Consider the following 16,272-nt stretch of genomic DNA (forward strand, 5'->3'; position numbering starts at 1 on the left):
AAATAAATAGAGTAAAACTTTTTTAAAAATCCCTGGTTCTGACAGGCCTTGTACAACTTCATTCTGTCATCCATTCATCCATTTCTCACTCTTTTTCTCTCCTTTTTAAATTGATATCCACATAGACTCATTGATTCTTTTAGATACCCTTTCTTCAATTAATGTATTCACCTGAGCAACCAACCAGCCAGCCAGTGAGCATTTCCTGAGTGCCTGCTGTGTGCCAGGTCCTATGATGGGTGCCAAGGACAATGGAGGGGAGTCTGCCATGGTCCCTACTTGCTAAGAGAGCACCTGCGTGGGGAGAGACTGACCTGTAATGTTTAGGTGACTGACACAAGACACAGAGTAAACAGTGGGGCCAAGAGAGGCTCAAAGTGTAGTTTGATCTCAAGGTTGGGAAGGGGGCAGCTCAGATGTTTAGCCTGGCAGCTACAACACCAGCCAAGACACCCATATGCTACATCTGAAAACCTGGGTTTCACAGGGCTCTGGCTTCTGACTCCAGCTTCCAGCTAATATAGACCCTGGAAGGCAGCAGCAATGGCTCTAGTGATTGAGTCTCTAACATTCTGGTAGCAGATTAGAATAGCATTTCAACAAGGCTGTTGGGGAAGTGTAGCAGTGGATAAGATCTCACTGGAATAAATCAGTTAATTAAAATCAAGAGCTTAGGGGCCCAGCATGATGGCTCAGTGGCTAAATCCTCTCCCTGCATGCTCCAGGATCCCATATGGGTGCCAGTCCATGAGTCAGATACTCCACTTCCTATCCAGCTTCCTGCCTGTAGCCTGGGAAAGCAGTAGAGGATGGTGCAAAACCTTTGGGACCCTGCACCCATATGGGAGTCCTGGAAGAAGCTCTAGGCTCCTGGCTTCAGATTGGCAGCTCATCTCCAGCCATTGCAGCCACTTGGGGAGTGAACTAATGGATGGAAAATCTTTATCTCTCTCCTTTTCTCTGTAAATCTACCTTTCCAATAAAAATAAATAAGTCTTTAAAAAATATATCAATCTTGGCACTGGCGTTATGATAGTACATATATCACCTGCAATGACAGTATCCCATGAGTCCTGTTTAAGTTCCAACTGATCTACTTCTTTTTCTTTTTTCTTTTTAAAGATGAATTTAGTTTTATTTGAAAGGCAGATTTTAAGGAAACAAGGAGAAACAGAAAGTGGTCTTCCATCTGTTGGTTCACTCCCCAGTTAGCTGCAATAGCCAGAGCTGAACTGATCCAAAGCTGGGAGCCAGAAACTTCTTCCAGGTTCTCACATGGATACAGGGGCCCAAGGACTTAGGCCATCATCTGATGCTTTCTTAAGCCATTAATAAGTATGGAGCTGGAAAGGAAGCAGAGCAGTTGGGACATGAACCAGTGCCCATATGGGATGCTGTTGCTAACAGGTAGAATATTAGCAGACTATGCCACCGTGCCAACCCCAACCCTGCCTCTGATCGAGCTTTCTGCTCATGTGCCTGATAAAGGAACAGATAATGGACCAAGTGCTTAGGCCCCTGCCACCTACATAGGAGACTCAGATGAAGTTCTTGGCTGTGGCGTGGTCCATCCCTGGCTATTGTAGCCATTTGGGGAGTGAACCAGTGACTGTAAGATCTCATTCTTTCTCTGTATCACCCTCTATTTCTGTAAGTCTGCTTTCAAGGAAATAAATAAAGGTTTAAAAGAAAGAGCTTAAGGGAAAGAGAGCCCTCTTCCTACCACCTTCCTGGAGGAAACAGGCTTTTTATATATGTACATAAATGTGGTTTTTTAATTTATTTTTATTGGAAAGTCAGATTTACAGAGAGAGTAAGAGAGAGATTTTTCTGTCCACTGGTTCATTCCCCAAATGACTCAGCCAGAGCTGAGCCGATCCGAAGCCAGGAACTTGGAGTTTCTGAGTCTCCCATGGATGCGCAGAGTCCCAAGGCTTTGGGCCATCCTCTACTGCTTTCCCAGGCCACAAGCAGGGAGCTGGATGGGAAGCAGAGCAGCTGGGACACAAACCTGCACCCAAATGGTATCCTGGAACATGAAGGGTGAGGATTTAGCCATTGAGCCATCATACTGGGTCCATATATGTGTGTTTTAATTTGTACTTGTTTATTTGAGGGGGAGAGAAAGAAAAGGAGTACTATGAACTAGTTCACTCTCTAAGTGCTCACAATGGACAGGCTGAAGCAGGAACTCAAGCCAGTCCTGCCACACGAATAACAGGAACTCTATCACTTGAGGTGTCACTATTCCCAGGGTCTGCATTAGCAGGAGCTGGAGGGGAGCTAGGCGTGGAACCCAGGTACCCAGTGTGGGAGTGAAACACTTTAACTGCTATATACTTGACCCAAGATTTTGATTTTAATGTATACCTTGCAGGCATGGAAAAGGTGACAGAATCAGGATAAAGAAGGGTTTCTTTCACAACAAATAGCAAAATATAGAGATAGAAAAGTGTAAAGTTGTCTAGAGAACAACGGAGATGGGTTGGTGGGTAACTGGTTGGGAAGATCAATTGGAACAACTAATATGAGGACCATGAATGGCAGGCAAAATGTGTTACTTTGATTTTTTTTTTCCTTGGGTTGTTTTATTGGTGTGAGGCTCTACCACTCACCAAAGAACAGTCTACCCAAAATGGCATACAGATGATCTAAACAGAGACAAAAGAGGGAAGTGAGTTGAAGAAGGAGAACCAAAAACAAGACAAATTTGCTGACAGTTGGGCTTTGCAGTTGATAGACTGTGAACTTTCTAGCACTATGATAAAGAATGTTTTTTGGTAGTACATGTCCAGGGAGCAGGTGTGGCATTTCCGGTAGAAATCTTTTCTAGCACAAGATTTTTTTAAAAAGATTTATTTCACTTTTATTGGAAAGTCGCATGTACAGAGAGGAGGAGAGATAGAGAGAAAGATCTTCCATCTATTGACTCACTCCCCAAGTGGCCACATTGGCTGTAACTGTGCTATATATATCCGAAGCCAGGCGCCAGGAGCTTCTTCTGGGTCTCTCACACTGGTGCAGGATCCCAAGACTTTGGGCCATCCTTGATTGTCTTCCCAGGCCACAAGCAGGGAGCTGGATGGGAAGCAGTGCTGCCAGGATTAGAACCGGTGCAGATATGGGATCCCAGTGTGTGCAAGGCAAGGACTTTAGCCACTAGGCTACCGTGCCAGGGCCCCTGGCAGAAGATTTAAAGATTGAGTGGGTTTCACTTAGAAGATAATCACAAGTAGAGAAAGATGATAAACTTGGGAGGAGGAAGGTAAACATATCAGAAATCATCTGGAGCTATCTCCTAGAATCCTGCCATTGGTCATTCATTCATTCTTTGTATGTTTAGGTATATACAGTTGCCCCCTCAATATCCATGCTTTCCATATTCATAGGTCTAACCAACTATGGACTGAAAAGCTTTCACAAAAAATGCGTCTGTACTGAAAACGCACAGACTTTTTCCCTTGTCCTTATTCACTAGACAATAACATAAGGAATATTGCCCTGGCATTTGCAATGTGTTAGGCATTTTAAGTCATCTAGCAATCACATGAAGTATATGGAAGGATGAAAGTATATGAAAGGTTCTATGTAAACATTAAACCGTTTTGTAAGGAACTTGAGCATCCATGAAGTTTGATATCCACATGGGATCTGGAATCAATCTTCCATTTATACCAAGGATCGCTGTATATGAGTGGATGTATGTACACACACACACAGTACTTCAAGAATTAAAAGAACTAATTTTGGTGTAAAAACCTTGAAACCCATGCAAAGATTTTTCACAAGATGCATTTTCATGAACTTTTTGAAGACTATTCATATACTTGTATGTCTAAATTTTTGGCACCAGAATAAAGGTTTAATGCCATGAAGTACTCACATGTGTACACACACACATGGTGTTCAAACAGTTATGAAAAAGCTATATATGGATTTTAAGTTTATTTTGATTCCAAAATAAGCCTATTTTTTAAAATAAACATCTTTCAGCTTTATTTTTCCACACAATCTTTGCAGTGTATTTTATGTGTGTACGTGTGTGTGCATGTCCCCCTTCCAATTATTAAATAAGCAAAAAAAAAAAAAAAAGAAAAGTAATAGATGCTAATTTCAGAAAACATTAAATGTTAGAAAATTTCTTTTAATCATCCAAGGTCTTGCCCCCTAGATCAACCATATTTTGGTGCTTTCTAGTCTTCCCCCCGCCCCCCCGATGTATGTCATTTTTTTATATAGGTGAGATTGTGCCTTACATACGATTGATCATCTTTTCTTTTCACTAACCTACTGCAAAAGCTTTCTCATGTTATTAGATTCTTTTTTAAAAACATCAAAATTTTGATCACTATTGTATTGTACTAAATGGTCTAATCACTGTGTGGTATTATATTAAATGGTTATACTTTTGTTTACCTAGCTGTTGCTCCATTATGAAACTTAGACTATTTCAAAATTTCCCCACAGGTTAGTGTATATGGAACAGCCTCTTGCAATCATATAGCCCACATAGGGGTCAGAGTAATTCCTTAGGGCAGGTTCCAAGAAGTAGAATCACAGAGTATGAACATTTAGGTTCCTGTCAAACGATCTTCCAAAATCGTGTGGTTGCTTCCCTGCACACTTACTAACACTAGATATTATTTTAAAGTATTTTTACTAATTAGTAAGGTTTAAAAAAAATAGTATCTGATTGGCTTAATTGCAGTGTGTTCTGAGTTGTTTAGTCAAAACTCCCATCCTAGAGAAGACAACTGGCTGTTTTCCTGATGGACAACTTTCCTGTCCTGATCTGACTGAGGGACCACACGCTCCCACTGATCCTCAGTTATCATGGGCCATGCATAGGGATAGTGTGTTATGCAGAACTGTTATCAGACGATCTGGCGCGTCCAGGGTGGTATGGCCTGTTATCTTGTAACTCAATCTCCCACGCAAGTGCTTTGAAGTATTTATGTGATCTCTCCCTGTGTTCCTTCTGCGCCCCTCCTCGACCACCACAACCCAGGGGTTGACAATGGTGAAGACATCCCTCGAGACCTACTGGTGGGCATTTATCAGCGCATCCAGGGGCGCGAGCTGCGGACCAATGACGACCATGTGTCCCAGGTGCAGGCTGTGGAGCGCATGATTGTTGGCAAGAAACCGGTAAGTGCCTTTGGGACACTGCAGAGGAGCCAGGGCTCTGGCCTGCCTCCACTGAGTGGTAAGTCACTGTCCCTTTTTGAGCTCCAGGGTCCCCTAGCACAGGATGCAGTGGGTGAATAATGGAAATTTCTCAGGGCATTATGATGCAGACTAAGTGAGATTCACCATGCAAATGCATCCAGCACACAGCCTGGCCCAAATAGTGGAGTATCTGTCCACCTCCAATTTTGCCTGTCTATCCCGCATGAGAAGCTCATAGTTAGCTGCAAACCAAAGCCAAGAACCTATTCTAGTCTTCACCAGCCAACACTGATGGATGCCTTTCTACCAAGCCCAGGATTTCACAGAGCCCCGCACACAGATATGAATCATGTGTGACCTCTCTCCTTGGGGGTACTCATATATCACAGGGGTGCCAAAGAAAGAGATAATACTTCCACCTGATGGTCTAATTTGGGGGGAGGGGTGGGGAATAGAGAGGTGAGAGAGGCCATTTTCAATCTGGGAAATGAGGAAGGCTTCTTGTAAGAGGCAGTTTCAGAATTAGAATTCGAAGGATGGTTGGAGGGTGGCCATATAGAGTTGGGCAAGAAAGGCAAAGCAACAGAAAAGCTTATGACTTAATTGTTTATGCTGCTTAGATCAGAGTAACCATCTGAGCTAAACTTCCTCTTGTGATGGAATGTGAAAGTGCTGGAGGCCTGGAGCTGTAGTGCTGGCTTTGCTGATTGACACCTGTTCTTTACAACTTTGTTAGGTCCTATCTCTTCCTCACCGTCGCCTGGTTTGTTGCTGCCAGCTCTATGAGGTGCCAGATCCAAACCGCCCCCAGAGGCTGGGGTTGCATCAGCGGGAGGTCTTCCTCTTCAATGATCTCCTCGTGGTAGGGGCAATGTTGGGGAGGAGATTGGAGGGAGATGGGGAGTGTGGGTCCTGAATCTGGCTGGAAGCCCACTGACACTGGTTTGGTGGGGAGGTGCATGGCAGGTGCTGCACCCACACTGACTCCATCATGTTTTCCTCATGGATCCCTTTGCAGGTAGTGAGAGCCATGCAGGGGCAGAAATTGTGATGATCAGGGGAAATGACAGGCTTACAATCTGTGGAGTAATAGCCAGTATCCTTATATATTTCAGCAGCCTGGGGGATTCTGTGGAAAGCCTGGGTCAGTATGATATCTTTGAGTGGTTGAGAGGGATTTTTTGAAGATTTATTGGAAAGGCAGAGTTACAGATAGAGAGAGAGGGAGAGAGACAGAGGATCTTCCATCCATTCACTCCCTAAATGGCTATAATGGCTGGAGCAGGGTCAATGCAAAGTCAGGAGCTTCTTCCGGGTCTCCCATGTGGGCACAAGAGCCCAAGCACTTTGAGCCAGCACCCTCCGTTGCTTTCCTGCGCATATTAACAGGGAGATGGGTCACAAGTAAAAGGCAGGACTAGAACTTGTGCCCAGATGGGATGCTTGTGCTGCACGTGGGAGCTTACTGCACTTTGTCACAATTCTGGCCCTGAGAAGGATTCTTAACACCAAGTTCATCACCAGTACAGATGTTCATCTTTTAAGGATGAGTGCCTATTCTGCAGGGTGAACAGGCCTTTTAGGATCTTCAGGGAGAGAACCAACTTGTTCATGGATGACACTTTGCTTGCACCATTACAGGGACAGAATACAGCTTTACTGGCTAGACTCTGTTTCCCTAAGGGTTCCTCCCAACATCATTCATTTGTCCCTTCACAAAACTGAAATATCCTCCCTCTGCTGTGAGGCAGCTCTTAAACGTTTAATTTGGAGATAGCAATCCTGCCCCCTATTGGTCTTCTGTCTTTTAGAAGAGTTTTTCAGTTTCAGCACTGTTGACATTTGGGCTGGATAATTCCTTGTTATAGGGGACTGTCCTATGAATCATAGGATTATTTAACAGCACCCTGGTCTCTACCTACCACCTGCCAGTAGCAATCCTTCAACAACTTTCTCCAGACATTGCTCAATATCCTCCTGTTGGGGAAAGCAAGGGGAGGCAGGCAAAATTACCCCTGGTCAAGAGTTGCTGTTTTAGATGAAGCACACCTCCAGTACTCTCTTGGACCCTTAGTTTCTGCCTCTACGACATGGCATCCTAGATGAAATAAGAGGTCATGTGTGCAATAGCTTCCCCCTGAGAATTGTCTGTCCTACCTAGCTGGTGAATCAGGAGTGTTAGACCCTCGTCACGTACTGACACTTGTGGGTGTCCAGATCTGTGCTGGACACTGGGTACACCGAGATGATTCAGACTCTGATTTCCATGAACAGTCCATTGTTCAGTAGCTCACAGTCTGAGCTCAAATAAGTACTTTATATCACTGCATTAGAATCATCCTGAAAGCAACACATCTGCTTTTAAAAGAGCCACTTACGGACTGCCTGAGTCTACAATTAGTTGGGCTCAGAGTACTCAAGTATTTGATAAAGACCTTGGATTGCTGAAATGCAAACTAGGTAATTGTATACATAGATTGGTAGAGATTGCCATCATGTGCTAGCTCTGGGTAGGGAGACAGGCTGGGTGTATGAGAGCAGACCCTGTCCTCCAGTCTATCATGGGGCAATCAGCATACTTGGAGGCCTACCAGATAGCCTGACAAGGGAAAGGTACCTAACCTGCCCTCTAGAAGCTTAGAAAAGGGAAAAGGAAAAGGAAATCTGTGTGGGATGTTAGGCCAGGCTTCCTGGAGGGAGCAGCATTCAGTTGAGTTCCTATAAAAATTGCAAACGCTTGTTGTGCATCCATCATTATTACATCAGGAGCTGGCATTTTTTCTTCCAGCTCTCCATTCTGTTCCTCCAGCTTCAGTTCTTCCCATCTTGTGGGTGTGCATGTTTGTGTGTTATGTCTGTTAGTGGGGGAGGCAAGGAGGGTGGTTACTAGAAATAGGTGCCACATGGAAATTCCCCACCCCAAACCCTGCCTCTTGTCTTTTTCCCACCCCTACCAAAGGTCACCAAAATTTTCCAGAAGAAGAAGATCTTGGTGACGTACAGCTTCCGTCAGTCCTTTCCCCTGGTGGAAATGCACATGCAGCTTTTTCAGAATTCATGTGAGTCCTTTCTTGGATCCCAGCATCCTCAGCATCTATGCCCTGCCCCCTGCTCATCCTTTATCCATACTAGCTGGCAGTTGGTGGGCTAAGCACCTTCTAGAGCCTGAGATGAAGGGTAGGCTTGGTGGGGTTTGACTCAGGGCTAGCTGCTGGGGAACTCATGGTTCTACAGAGAAGCACTGTGTGTGTGCGCGTGTGTGTGTGTGTGTATGTGTGTGTGTGTGAGAGAGAGAGAGAGAGAGAATGTTGGTGGACCTAAAGAAGTAGTAATCATGCTAAAGGGTTGAACAGCTAGTGGGGGGGCACTTGGTTGGGTAGCATTTGGAGCAGCAGAAGCAATGTGAATAGCAGCAGAGGTGCAAACTCAAGGATTTTGGGGAATTATTCAATTGTTTGCCTTTCTGTTGTGTGGCAATAGGGAGTGCCCAAGCCATAGCAACCAGTAGTTTGGGGGATTGGGAGGCAAAAAGGGGAGCCATAGAAGATACATAGACAGAGGAAAGACCCGATCTGAATTGAATGTTAGAAACATTCTTTCCCATTGGAGCCACCTTGTTTTTCAGTCCCCATAAATGTGTCCAACCTCCCCTCGTAATGCCCTTGCCCACAGATTACCAGTTTGGGATCAAGTTGCTGTCTGCAGTACCTGGTGGGGAGCGCAAAGTCCTCATCATCTTCAACGCCCCCAGCCTCCAGGACCGGCTGCGCTTCACATCTGATCTGCGCGAGTCCATTGCAGAGGTGCAGGAGATGGAGAAATACCGTGTGGAGTGTGAGTAGGCAAAACACGTCTCCATCCCCTCCACCACCACAACACAAAACCAAGAATCCAGGCATCTGGGAATCTCAGAGCCAAGGGACAGTTTGCCCAACCCTCCCACCTGCACATTTCAGGAGTCCCTCAGCTTCTGCTTGGGTACCTTCAGTGCCAAGGGACTCATTGCTCCCACCCTCAGATTATTAGTCCACATCCCAAGAGGTTATGCCATGGCCTCATGCTCATCACTCAATCACAAGGCCACTCTTCCTTCTGTTATAAGGCAGCAGGGGGAAGAAACAGTGTCTCCTGGAGGCAGACCTCTAATTTCAGATGCCATGTGTGCTACTTAATAGCTGGGTAAACTTGGGGAAAGTTGCTTCATCCTCTGAGTCCCAGGTTCCTTGCTACATGAACTTGAGGTAATGAAATCTCTTTCATGAAGGTGTGATGATGAAATGAAACCAGGCAGCCACAGTGGCTCTAAAGCATCCAAGGTGCTCAGCAAATAATATCCCCCACCCTCTTCTATTTCCCACACTAAGCTGAGTCCCACCAACCTATACACCAAGTCATTTTGCTCAGGTATGATGTCAATGATGGTAACATCTCGCTTGTGCCGATGCCAACACAGTTAAGTAACATAGTGTTAATGAGAAAGAGACAGGGCGGGCAGCAGGGAGGGAAATAGCAAGAGAGGGGAGCTCCTTGGTGAGATTTTCACAGTTCCAGGGTCTGTTGTGCTCCTCAGCGGGGCAGGGATAGTTTCAGTTCAGCAGATCCCTTAAAACCTTGGAGAAATAGAGAAATGACAGAGCAAGATCGGCATCCCAAGATGAGGGGCGGACAGCATAGAAGAGAGATTCCATGGGCTCCATGGGGACACAGGAGTGTATACAGAGGCCTGGGAGAACCAGGTTGTGGGGTCAGGCACACCTGCTTCTAGAATTGTTCCACCTGCTCCACTGTTGCCAGCTGTGTGACCCTAGGCAAGCTCCATGACCTCATGAATTCTTGGTTTCTTCCTCCACACATTGTGGCCCACTTCAGAGCCCTTGTGAGGATTGTGAGCAAGGAGTTGGGAGCATCTCACATAGAGGGCGCCCTTTCCCCTTCCTGGTGTGAGCTTGTGGAGCAAGGTGTCTGGTGCCTGAGAACTGAGTGAACTTGGGGAAGACTACCTCGGCCATGGAGCTGGAAGGGCCTTTTTATCCTTAACTGTACATCCTCTATCGTCTTTTTCTCTTTTCTTTTCTTTTCTTTTCTTTTCTTTTCTTTTCTTTTCTTTTCTTTTCTTTTCTTTTTCTTTTCTTTTTCTTTTCTTTTCTTTTCTTTTCTTTTCTTTTCTTTTCTTTTCTTTTCTTTTCTTTTCTTTTCTTTTTTCTTTCCTTTCCTTTCCTTTCCTTTCCTTTCCTTTCCCTCTTCTCTCCTCTCCTCTCCCCTCCCCTCCCCTCCCCTCCCCTCCCCTCCCCTCCCCTCCCCTCCCCTCCCCTCCCCTCTCCTCTCCTCTCCTCTCCTCTCCTCTTCTCTTCTCTTCTCTTCTCTTCTCTTCTCTTCTCTTCTCTTCTCTTCTCTTCTCTTCTCTCTCTTTCTCTTCTCTCTCTTTCTCTCTTCTTTCTTTTTTAAGGAACCTGACTTCAAGAGGGCAGGGTGAAAGAAGCAAGATGAACAGGCAGGAGAGGGGAAGGAAGAAAATGCTCTAGGGGAAGGAGCAAAGAACTAGTGCCGGGCCTGGGGGCTGGGGGTGGGATAGTGGTTTAAGGGGAGGTCTGGGGGCCAGAGGGAGGGAGCAGAATAGTGGAGGGCCCAAAGAGCTGGGGTCAGTCATGTGGCTTCCTACTCCTGTTCCTGAACTTGGCCCATTTTCCCCCACTGCCATGCAGCGGAGCTGGAAAAACAGAAAGGTATGATGCGGCCTAATGCCTCACAGCCTGGAGGGGCCAAGGACTCTGTCAATGGGACGCTGGCCCGCAGTAGCCTGGAGGACACTTACGGGGCAGGCGATGGTCTCAAACGAGGTGCACTCAGCAGTTCCTTAAGAGACCTCTCAGATGCAGGTAAGTCTCCTAGGCCCTCCCCTTCCCCCACCCCACCCTGGTTGGGGAGACAAGGGACCAGGTTGTCCTCTTTGCCTCCTGCCACTGGCCGCCAGCCTTCCCTCCACCTGCTGCACATGTACATGCACACACCCTGCCTTCACCCGGAGCCCTGGGCACTTATACCACAAGGGGCCTGGCAGCCAAATCACAGCAGGTGGAGCCCAGGGTTTGGGCCAGGGAGTGTGTGAAGTGGGGCCGCGTTCTTCACCCCTTCCCTTTCTCTCTCTCTCGCTCGCTCTCTCTCTCCTCCAAGTTCCTCCTCCTCTCTGCCCAATTCTGTCGCTCCTGTTACTGCTCCTCCTCCTTCTCTTTTTCCTCTTCTCTCCTCCTTCTCTACCTCTCCACCTCTCCTCCTCCCCACCTCCCCCTCTTCCATGGGGGCAAAGGGAGGATCATGGGGTGTCTGTCCCTGGGAGGTGGCCCAGGCCTGGCCCCCCACTCTTGAACCTAGCAGGGTCAGAGGGGGAGGGTTGCTGCTCTGACGCTGGGCTCCTCCTTGCTTGTGGGTGCAGGGAAGCGGGGGCGGCGTAACAGCGTGGGATCGCTGGACAGCACCATCGAAGTAAGTGCCAGCTCCTGTCCCCACTCGTCTTCTGCATGAGCCCTGCCCCGGCCATGGAGCCCCCAGAGGAGGAGGGGACCAGCTGTGTCCCCTTCTTTTCTCCCGGGAACTGTGCGGCTGCCTCTCCCAGCCAGGCACTCTCTCCATCTGTCCTCAGCTCTGTCTGTCCTCACTCTGCCTGTCTCTCAGTCTGTCTTCCATTCTCCACGTGCCCCCTCCCACGCCCCTCTCAACCCCAGGGCCAATGCCCAGTAAGGATGTCCTTGGAGTGGGGCTACAAGAGAATCTTGCCTCCTAGTCCTGCTCTTTGACCCTGAGCAAGTCCCTCTGCCTGTCTGGGCCTGGGAACCCCAGGCATGAGGAGGAGGCGGCAGTGCCAAGTCCTCCCCTGGCAGCTGAGCATCAGCTGTCATAGTAGATGTGACAGCAGAGCTTTACAAGCCAGGAATTCCACATCCTGGGCCAGGACTATGCTCTTTTTTTTTTTTTAATTTTTATTTTTATTTTTTGCTCCAAGCTGGGGATCCCTGTCTCCCCAGCTTCAGCCCTCAAGGACTGGGGTGGAGTTTAGGGTTGGGGGTTTAGGATGTTTCTACTGGCCTGACTTGCCCCCCTCCCCCCTTCCAGGGGTCTGTTATTAGCAGTCCACGGCCTCACCAGAGGATGCCACCTCCGCCCCCACCCCCGCCGCCAGAGGAGTACAAGAGCCAGAGGCCCGTCTCCAACTCCTCATCCTTCCTGGGCTCCCTTTTTGGAAGCAAGCGGGGCAAGGGGCCCTTCCAGATGCCACCACCACCAACAGGCCAGGCCTCTGCCTCTTCTTCATCTGCTTCTTCCACCCACCACCACCACCACCACCACCACCATGGTCACAGCCACGGTGGCCTGGGGGGGCTGCCAGATGGGCAGTCTAAGCTCCAGGCCCTGCATGCCCAGTATTGCCAAGGACCAGGCCCTGCCCCACCACCCTACCTCCCACCCCAGCAACCCCCTCTCCCCCCACCTCCCCAGCAGCCCCCACCCCTGCCCCAGCTGAGCTCCATTCCGCCACCTCCCGCCTCAGCCCCACCTGTGGGGCCGCATCGCCACTTCCACGCCCATGGCCCAGTCCCAGGGCCTCAGCACTATACTTTGGGCCGGCCAGGCAGGGCTCCCAGACGGGGGGCCGGAGGACATCCTCAGTTTGCTCCCCATGGCCGCCACCCCCTGCACCAGCCCACATCCCCTTTGCCCTTGTACAGCCCTGCCCCTCAGCACCCTCCTGCCCACAAACAGGGCCCCAAGCACTTCATCTTCAGTCACCACCCACAGATGATGCCAGCAGCAGGCGCAGCTGGAGGCCCTGGATCCCGGCCACCGGGGAGCTCTTACTCCCACCCCCACCACCCCCAGTCACCTTTGTCACCGCACTCACCCATCCCACCTCACCCCTCCTACCCACCTCTGCCCCCACCCTCACCCCACACCCCACATTCACCCCTGCCGCCCACCTCCCCCCACGGCCCGCTGCACGCCTCTGGGCCCCCTGGCACTGCCAACCCACCCAGTGCAAACCCCAAGGCGAAGCCAAGCCGGATCAGCACCGTGGTCTGATGAATGGAGAGAGTGAGCTGGGGAACCAGAAGGTCTGGGGGATCCCCAAGAGAGGGGCCTTACATCCTCTCTGCTTTCTCAGTGTTTTCAGAATATATATACCCATAGCAATGTCCTCCCCCTTTCCCCACCACTTCTGCCCTGCCTCAGACCCCCTCCTGCAAGCCCCAACCATTGCTGTGGGCTTCCCTTCGGGAAGCAAGGGCCCTCACCACTGGCAGCCTGGACTCAGGGCGCCCAGTTGCTGGGAAGCAATGAGGGCTTTCCAGATATCCTTGCATCTTTTTTCTTTTTTCTACCTTCCTCTCCTCACTGCCCCCCCGCCCCCCCCCCCCCGCCTCCCACACCTTTTTCCTGGAGGTCTAGTTCAGTGGCCTCAGACCTCAGACCTCCAACACAGTGTGAGTTTGTTCTCTGCTCTGGCTGGTGGACGAGGGCAGATGTCCTGATCCAAAGGCTTCCCTGAGGATGCTCTAGCCATGACTCTACAGAGTAGGGGTAGGGGTGGTGAGGAGAATCCCGGCCAAAACTCAGCTGACCTGGCCCGTCTCTCTCGACTTCAGGGTCCAGCTACACACCTCCATGTGTCTTTCTGCCTGCTTCAGGACATAGACTGTCAATGCACTGGGTGGGTGGGACCCCCGCTTGTGCTGGCCCCCACCTGGGGCAGTGCTTCCTCTCTTGAGCCAGTCTATGCCCTCTCACCAGTAGGCCCCAGCCCGGACCTCTTCAGCTTCAAGAACTTGCCGTGCCCTGCAATGTTCTTATCCTGATCATAGTCCAGACAGGTCTTTGGGGGTGGGGGTGGGGGGCTCAGGTCTGGGATGAGAAGGGCCCTGCCCTCCCTCACCCATGTTGCATGCCCCCCTACCCTTCCCTGGCACCTCCCCTCTCCTGACACCTGAAGACAATGCACTTTACAGATATTGCCCACACACACCTCGCTGGGGCAGGGCACCCAGCATCAGCCCTTGGGCAGAGAGGCTCCCAGAGGGCCACCATGAGCCCCAAGATGTCCTTCCTGAGGCTGAAACCGAAGCCAGCAGAGCCAGGGACTGGGAGCCAGAATGCCTGAGTCCTTCTGTCCGTCAGAGTCTCCGCTGCCTCTCCAGCCCCTTTGCAGAATCCCTGTTTATTTATTATAAATATATTTTTTACAAGCCCCAGCTCCTCTTCTTGCCCCACACAGCAGCTCCTGTCTCCGTTCCTGCGTCTCTTCTTCTCTCCCCTTCCTTCCATCATGGGCTGCAGCACAGACAGATGGACCCTGGCTGAATGAAGGGCCAGGGACCCTGGGGCTTGGGGGCTGGGGAGGGTGGCAGTGGGAGGGGTTGTATGGAGAGGAGCTGGGGTTCAGGCATTGTCTTTTTTCCTCTGTGTATATAAGAATGTATATTTGATGCCTCATAAAAGACCTTGTGCTCACCTCCCGCCTCTGCCTCCTACTTCTGCCCCCCTTGCCTGCTGCGAAGCCCATGAAGAGAGAGGGGCCTCAGCCCAGGAAAATGCTAATGGTGCAAGTTCAGGCAGCTGAACAGGGTGCTCCAGCTGGGGCTGGGTGGGAGGTGGGACTGGAGGACTGCCCACCTCATTTCATAGGGAGGCTTTGTGACAGAATGGCAAGAGGGTGCATTCTGGAGTTGATCCAGTGGGCATCCTGGGGTTTTTGCTTCCAAGGCGTGTGAGCAACTTTGAGAGGGTCACCCCCTCTCACTCTTGTTTCCTCACATTAAAACTCCAGGGTGATCAGTCACTGCCACATGGTGGAATTGTGATGATTGATTACAGGAGGTCATAAATGCCAAGTAGCCAAGTCAGTCCCCCTTGTCTTCCTTTCTAGGGTTGGCTACTTCCTACCACGCTTGGGACCTCTATTCTCACCCTTCCTGTGTCTGGCCTGGCTTTGCCTTGGAGCCACCCCACCCCCACATATGCACTGGCAGTGGCAGGACAGAGAAGTGACTCGGGCCAGGAATGAGGCTGGCTATGTTACAAGAGCTCTATGTATGTGTACTTAGGATGTTAGATAACAAACAGCTAGATTCCCTTCAGTCTACAGAGGAGGTTGGAGAAAAGGCAGGGTCTTTGCCAAGGCCACACAGCTAGTCAGGGTGGGGTGTCCTGACTTCTGCCCTGGCCCCTTTCCAGTCCTTGAAGCTGCTTCCCTATGAAACAGACCTGTTTCCAGCACTGCTGCTAACAGTCTGGATCTCTGCCTCGCATAGAAGGGATGCGGCCAAGCAGTAGCTCTTGGTTAAGGTCAGCAGGGTTCCCAGAAGCAGCTTCCGTCAATATTTTTGCTGCCTTCCTAGAAGCTGGAATGGCCCTCCAGAGGGAATGATTAGGGATAGCCCCACTCCTGAGTAGCTTGGACCAATGCCTTGCTTTTCTTCCTCCTAGGCATGTTTTAAAGGCATCCCAGGGGAATGCAACCAGTAAAATCAGCAGCTGGGGCCACCTCTACAAAGTGATAATTCCTCATGGACCAGACATCAGTGTTGCAAGGAGTTTAGACTCAGATGGTCCTGAACCAAGTTCACCATATTTCTATCCTCTCCACCCCCGGCAGACCAAGCTGTACTACCTTTTATAGCTCCTCTTTCCACCCCCTTCAGCTTGAAGCTGGTTGCATCTTCCCCAAACTCAAATGGTAGCACTCAATCCTGCCTTGGTGACTTGACAGTGCTTGCTTGATGGTGCAGATCACCTGTAAAATGGAGATAGTACTCTTGCAGCAAGATCGTTGTCACTAGATAAGGGTCATTCAGCTGCTTGGCCAGTACAGAAACAAGTACAGACTCCTTGACAATGGAGGTCATCTACAGGACAACCCAGACTATCTGTGTAGTCCTCCTTCTCTATCCACACTTTGGTTAACCTACTCACTGTTCCCTGCAAATGCTTGTGTCCACTTCCCAACCTCAGCACTTTAGCTTTATTTGAAGTGTTCCTCCAGACAGCAGTGACACAAATTTCCCCACTACTACAACACAGGATCGAAGGACTCATCCTTTCCAAATGTGTCCTTTC

At 49.5% G+C, this 16,272-nt stretch overlaps 1 protein-coding gene across 4 annotated transcripts in view; it reads left to right on the plus strand.

The window, feature by feature from the left end:
• The window catches only part of IQSEC2 (IQ motif and Sec7 domain ArfGEF 2), an 88,698-nt gene extending 74,039 nt beyond the window's left edge, over positions 1 to 14,659 (plus strand). For 2 of the 4 annotated variants that reach the window (XM_040998335.1, XM_040998343.1), the window contains 7 exons: positions 5,009 to 5,148; positions 5,906 to 6,031; positions 8,129 to 8,228; positions 8,842 to 9,003; positions 10,872 to 11,045; positions 11,600 to 11,649; positions 12,277 to 14,659. In XM_040998335.1, the coding sequence (XP_040854269.1) occupies positions 5,009 to 5,148; positions 5,906 to 6,031; positions 8,129 to 8,228; positions 8,842 to 9,003; positions 10,872 to 11,045; positions 11,600 to 11,649; positions 12,277 to 13,242 (1,718 nt within the window). In that variant the 3' untranslated portion in view covers positions 13,243 to 14,659. The remainder of the gene's footprint in view (positions 1 to 5,008; positions 5,149 to 5,905; positions 6,032 to 8,128; positions 8,229 to 8,841; positions 9,004 to 10,871; positions 11,046 to 11,599; positions 11,650 to 12,276) is intronic. The other 2 variants (XM_040998352.1, XM_040998361.1) reach the window with 2 other exon arrangements.
• Positions 14,660 to 16,272: the final 1,613 nt, after the last annotated feature.

Source organism: Ochotona curzoniae, unplaced genomic scaffold (assembly GCF_017591425.1).
Source record: "Ochotona curzoniae isolate NIBS_2020 unplaced genomic scaffold, NIBS_Ocur_1.0 contig_1274, whole genome shotgun sequence".
Lineage (NCBI taxonomy): Eukaryota > Metazoa > Chordata > Mammalia > Lagomorpha > Ochotonidae > Ochotona > Ochotona curzoniae.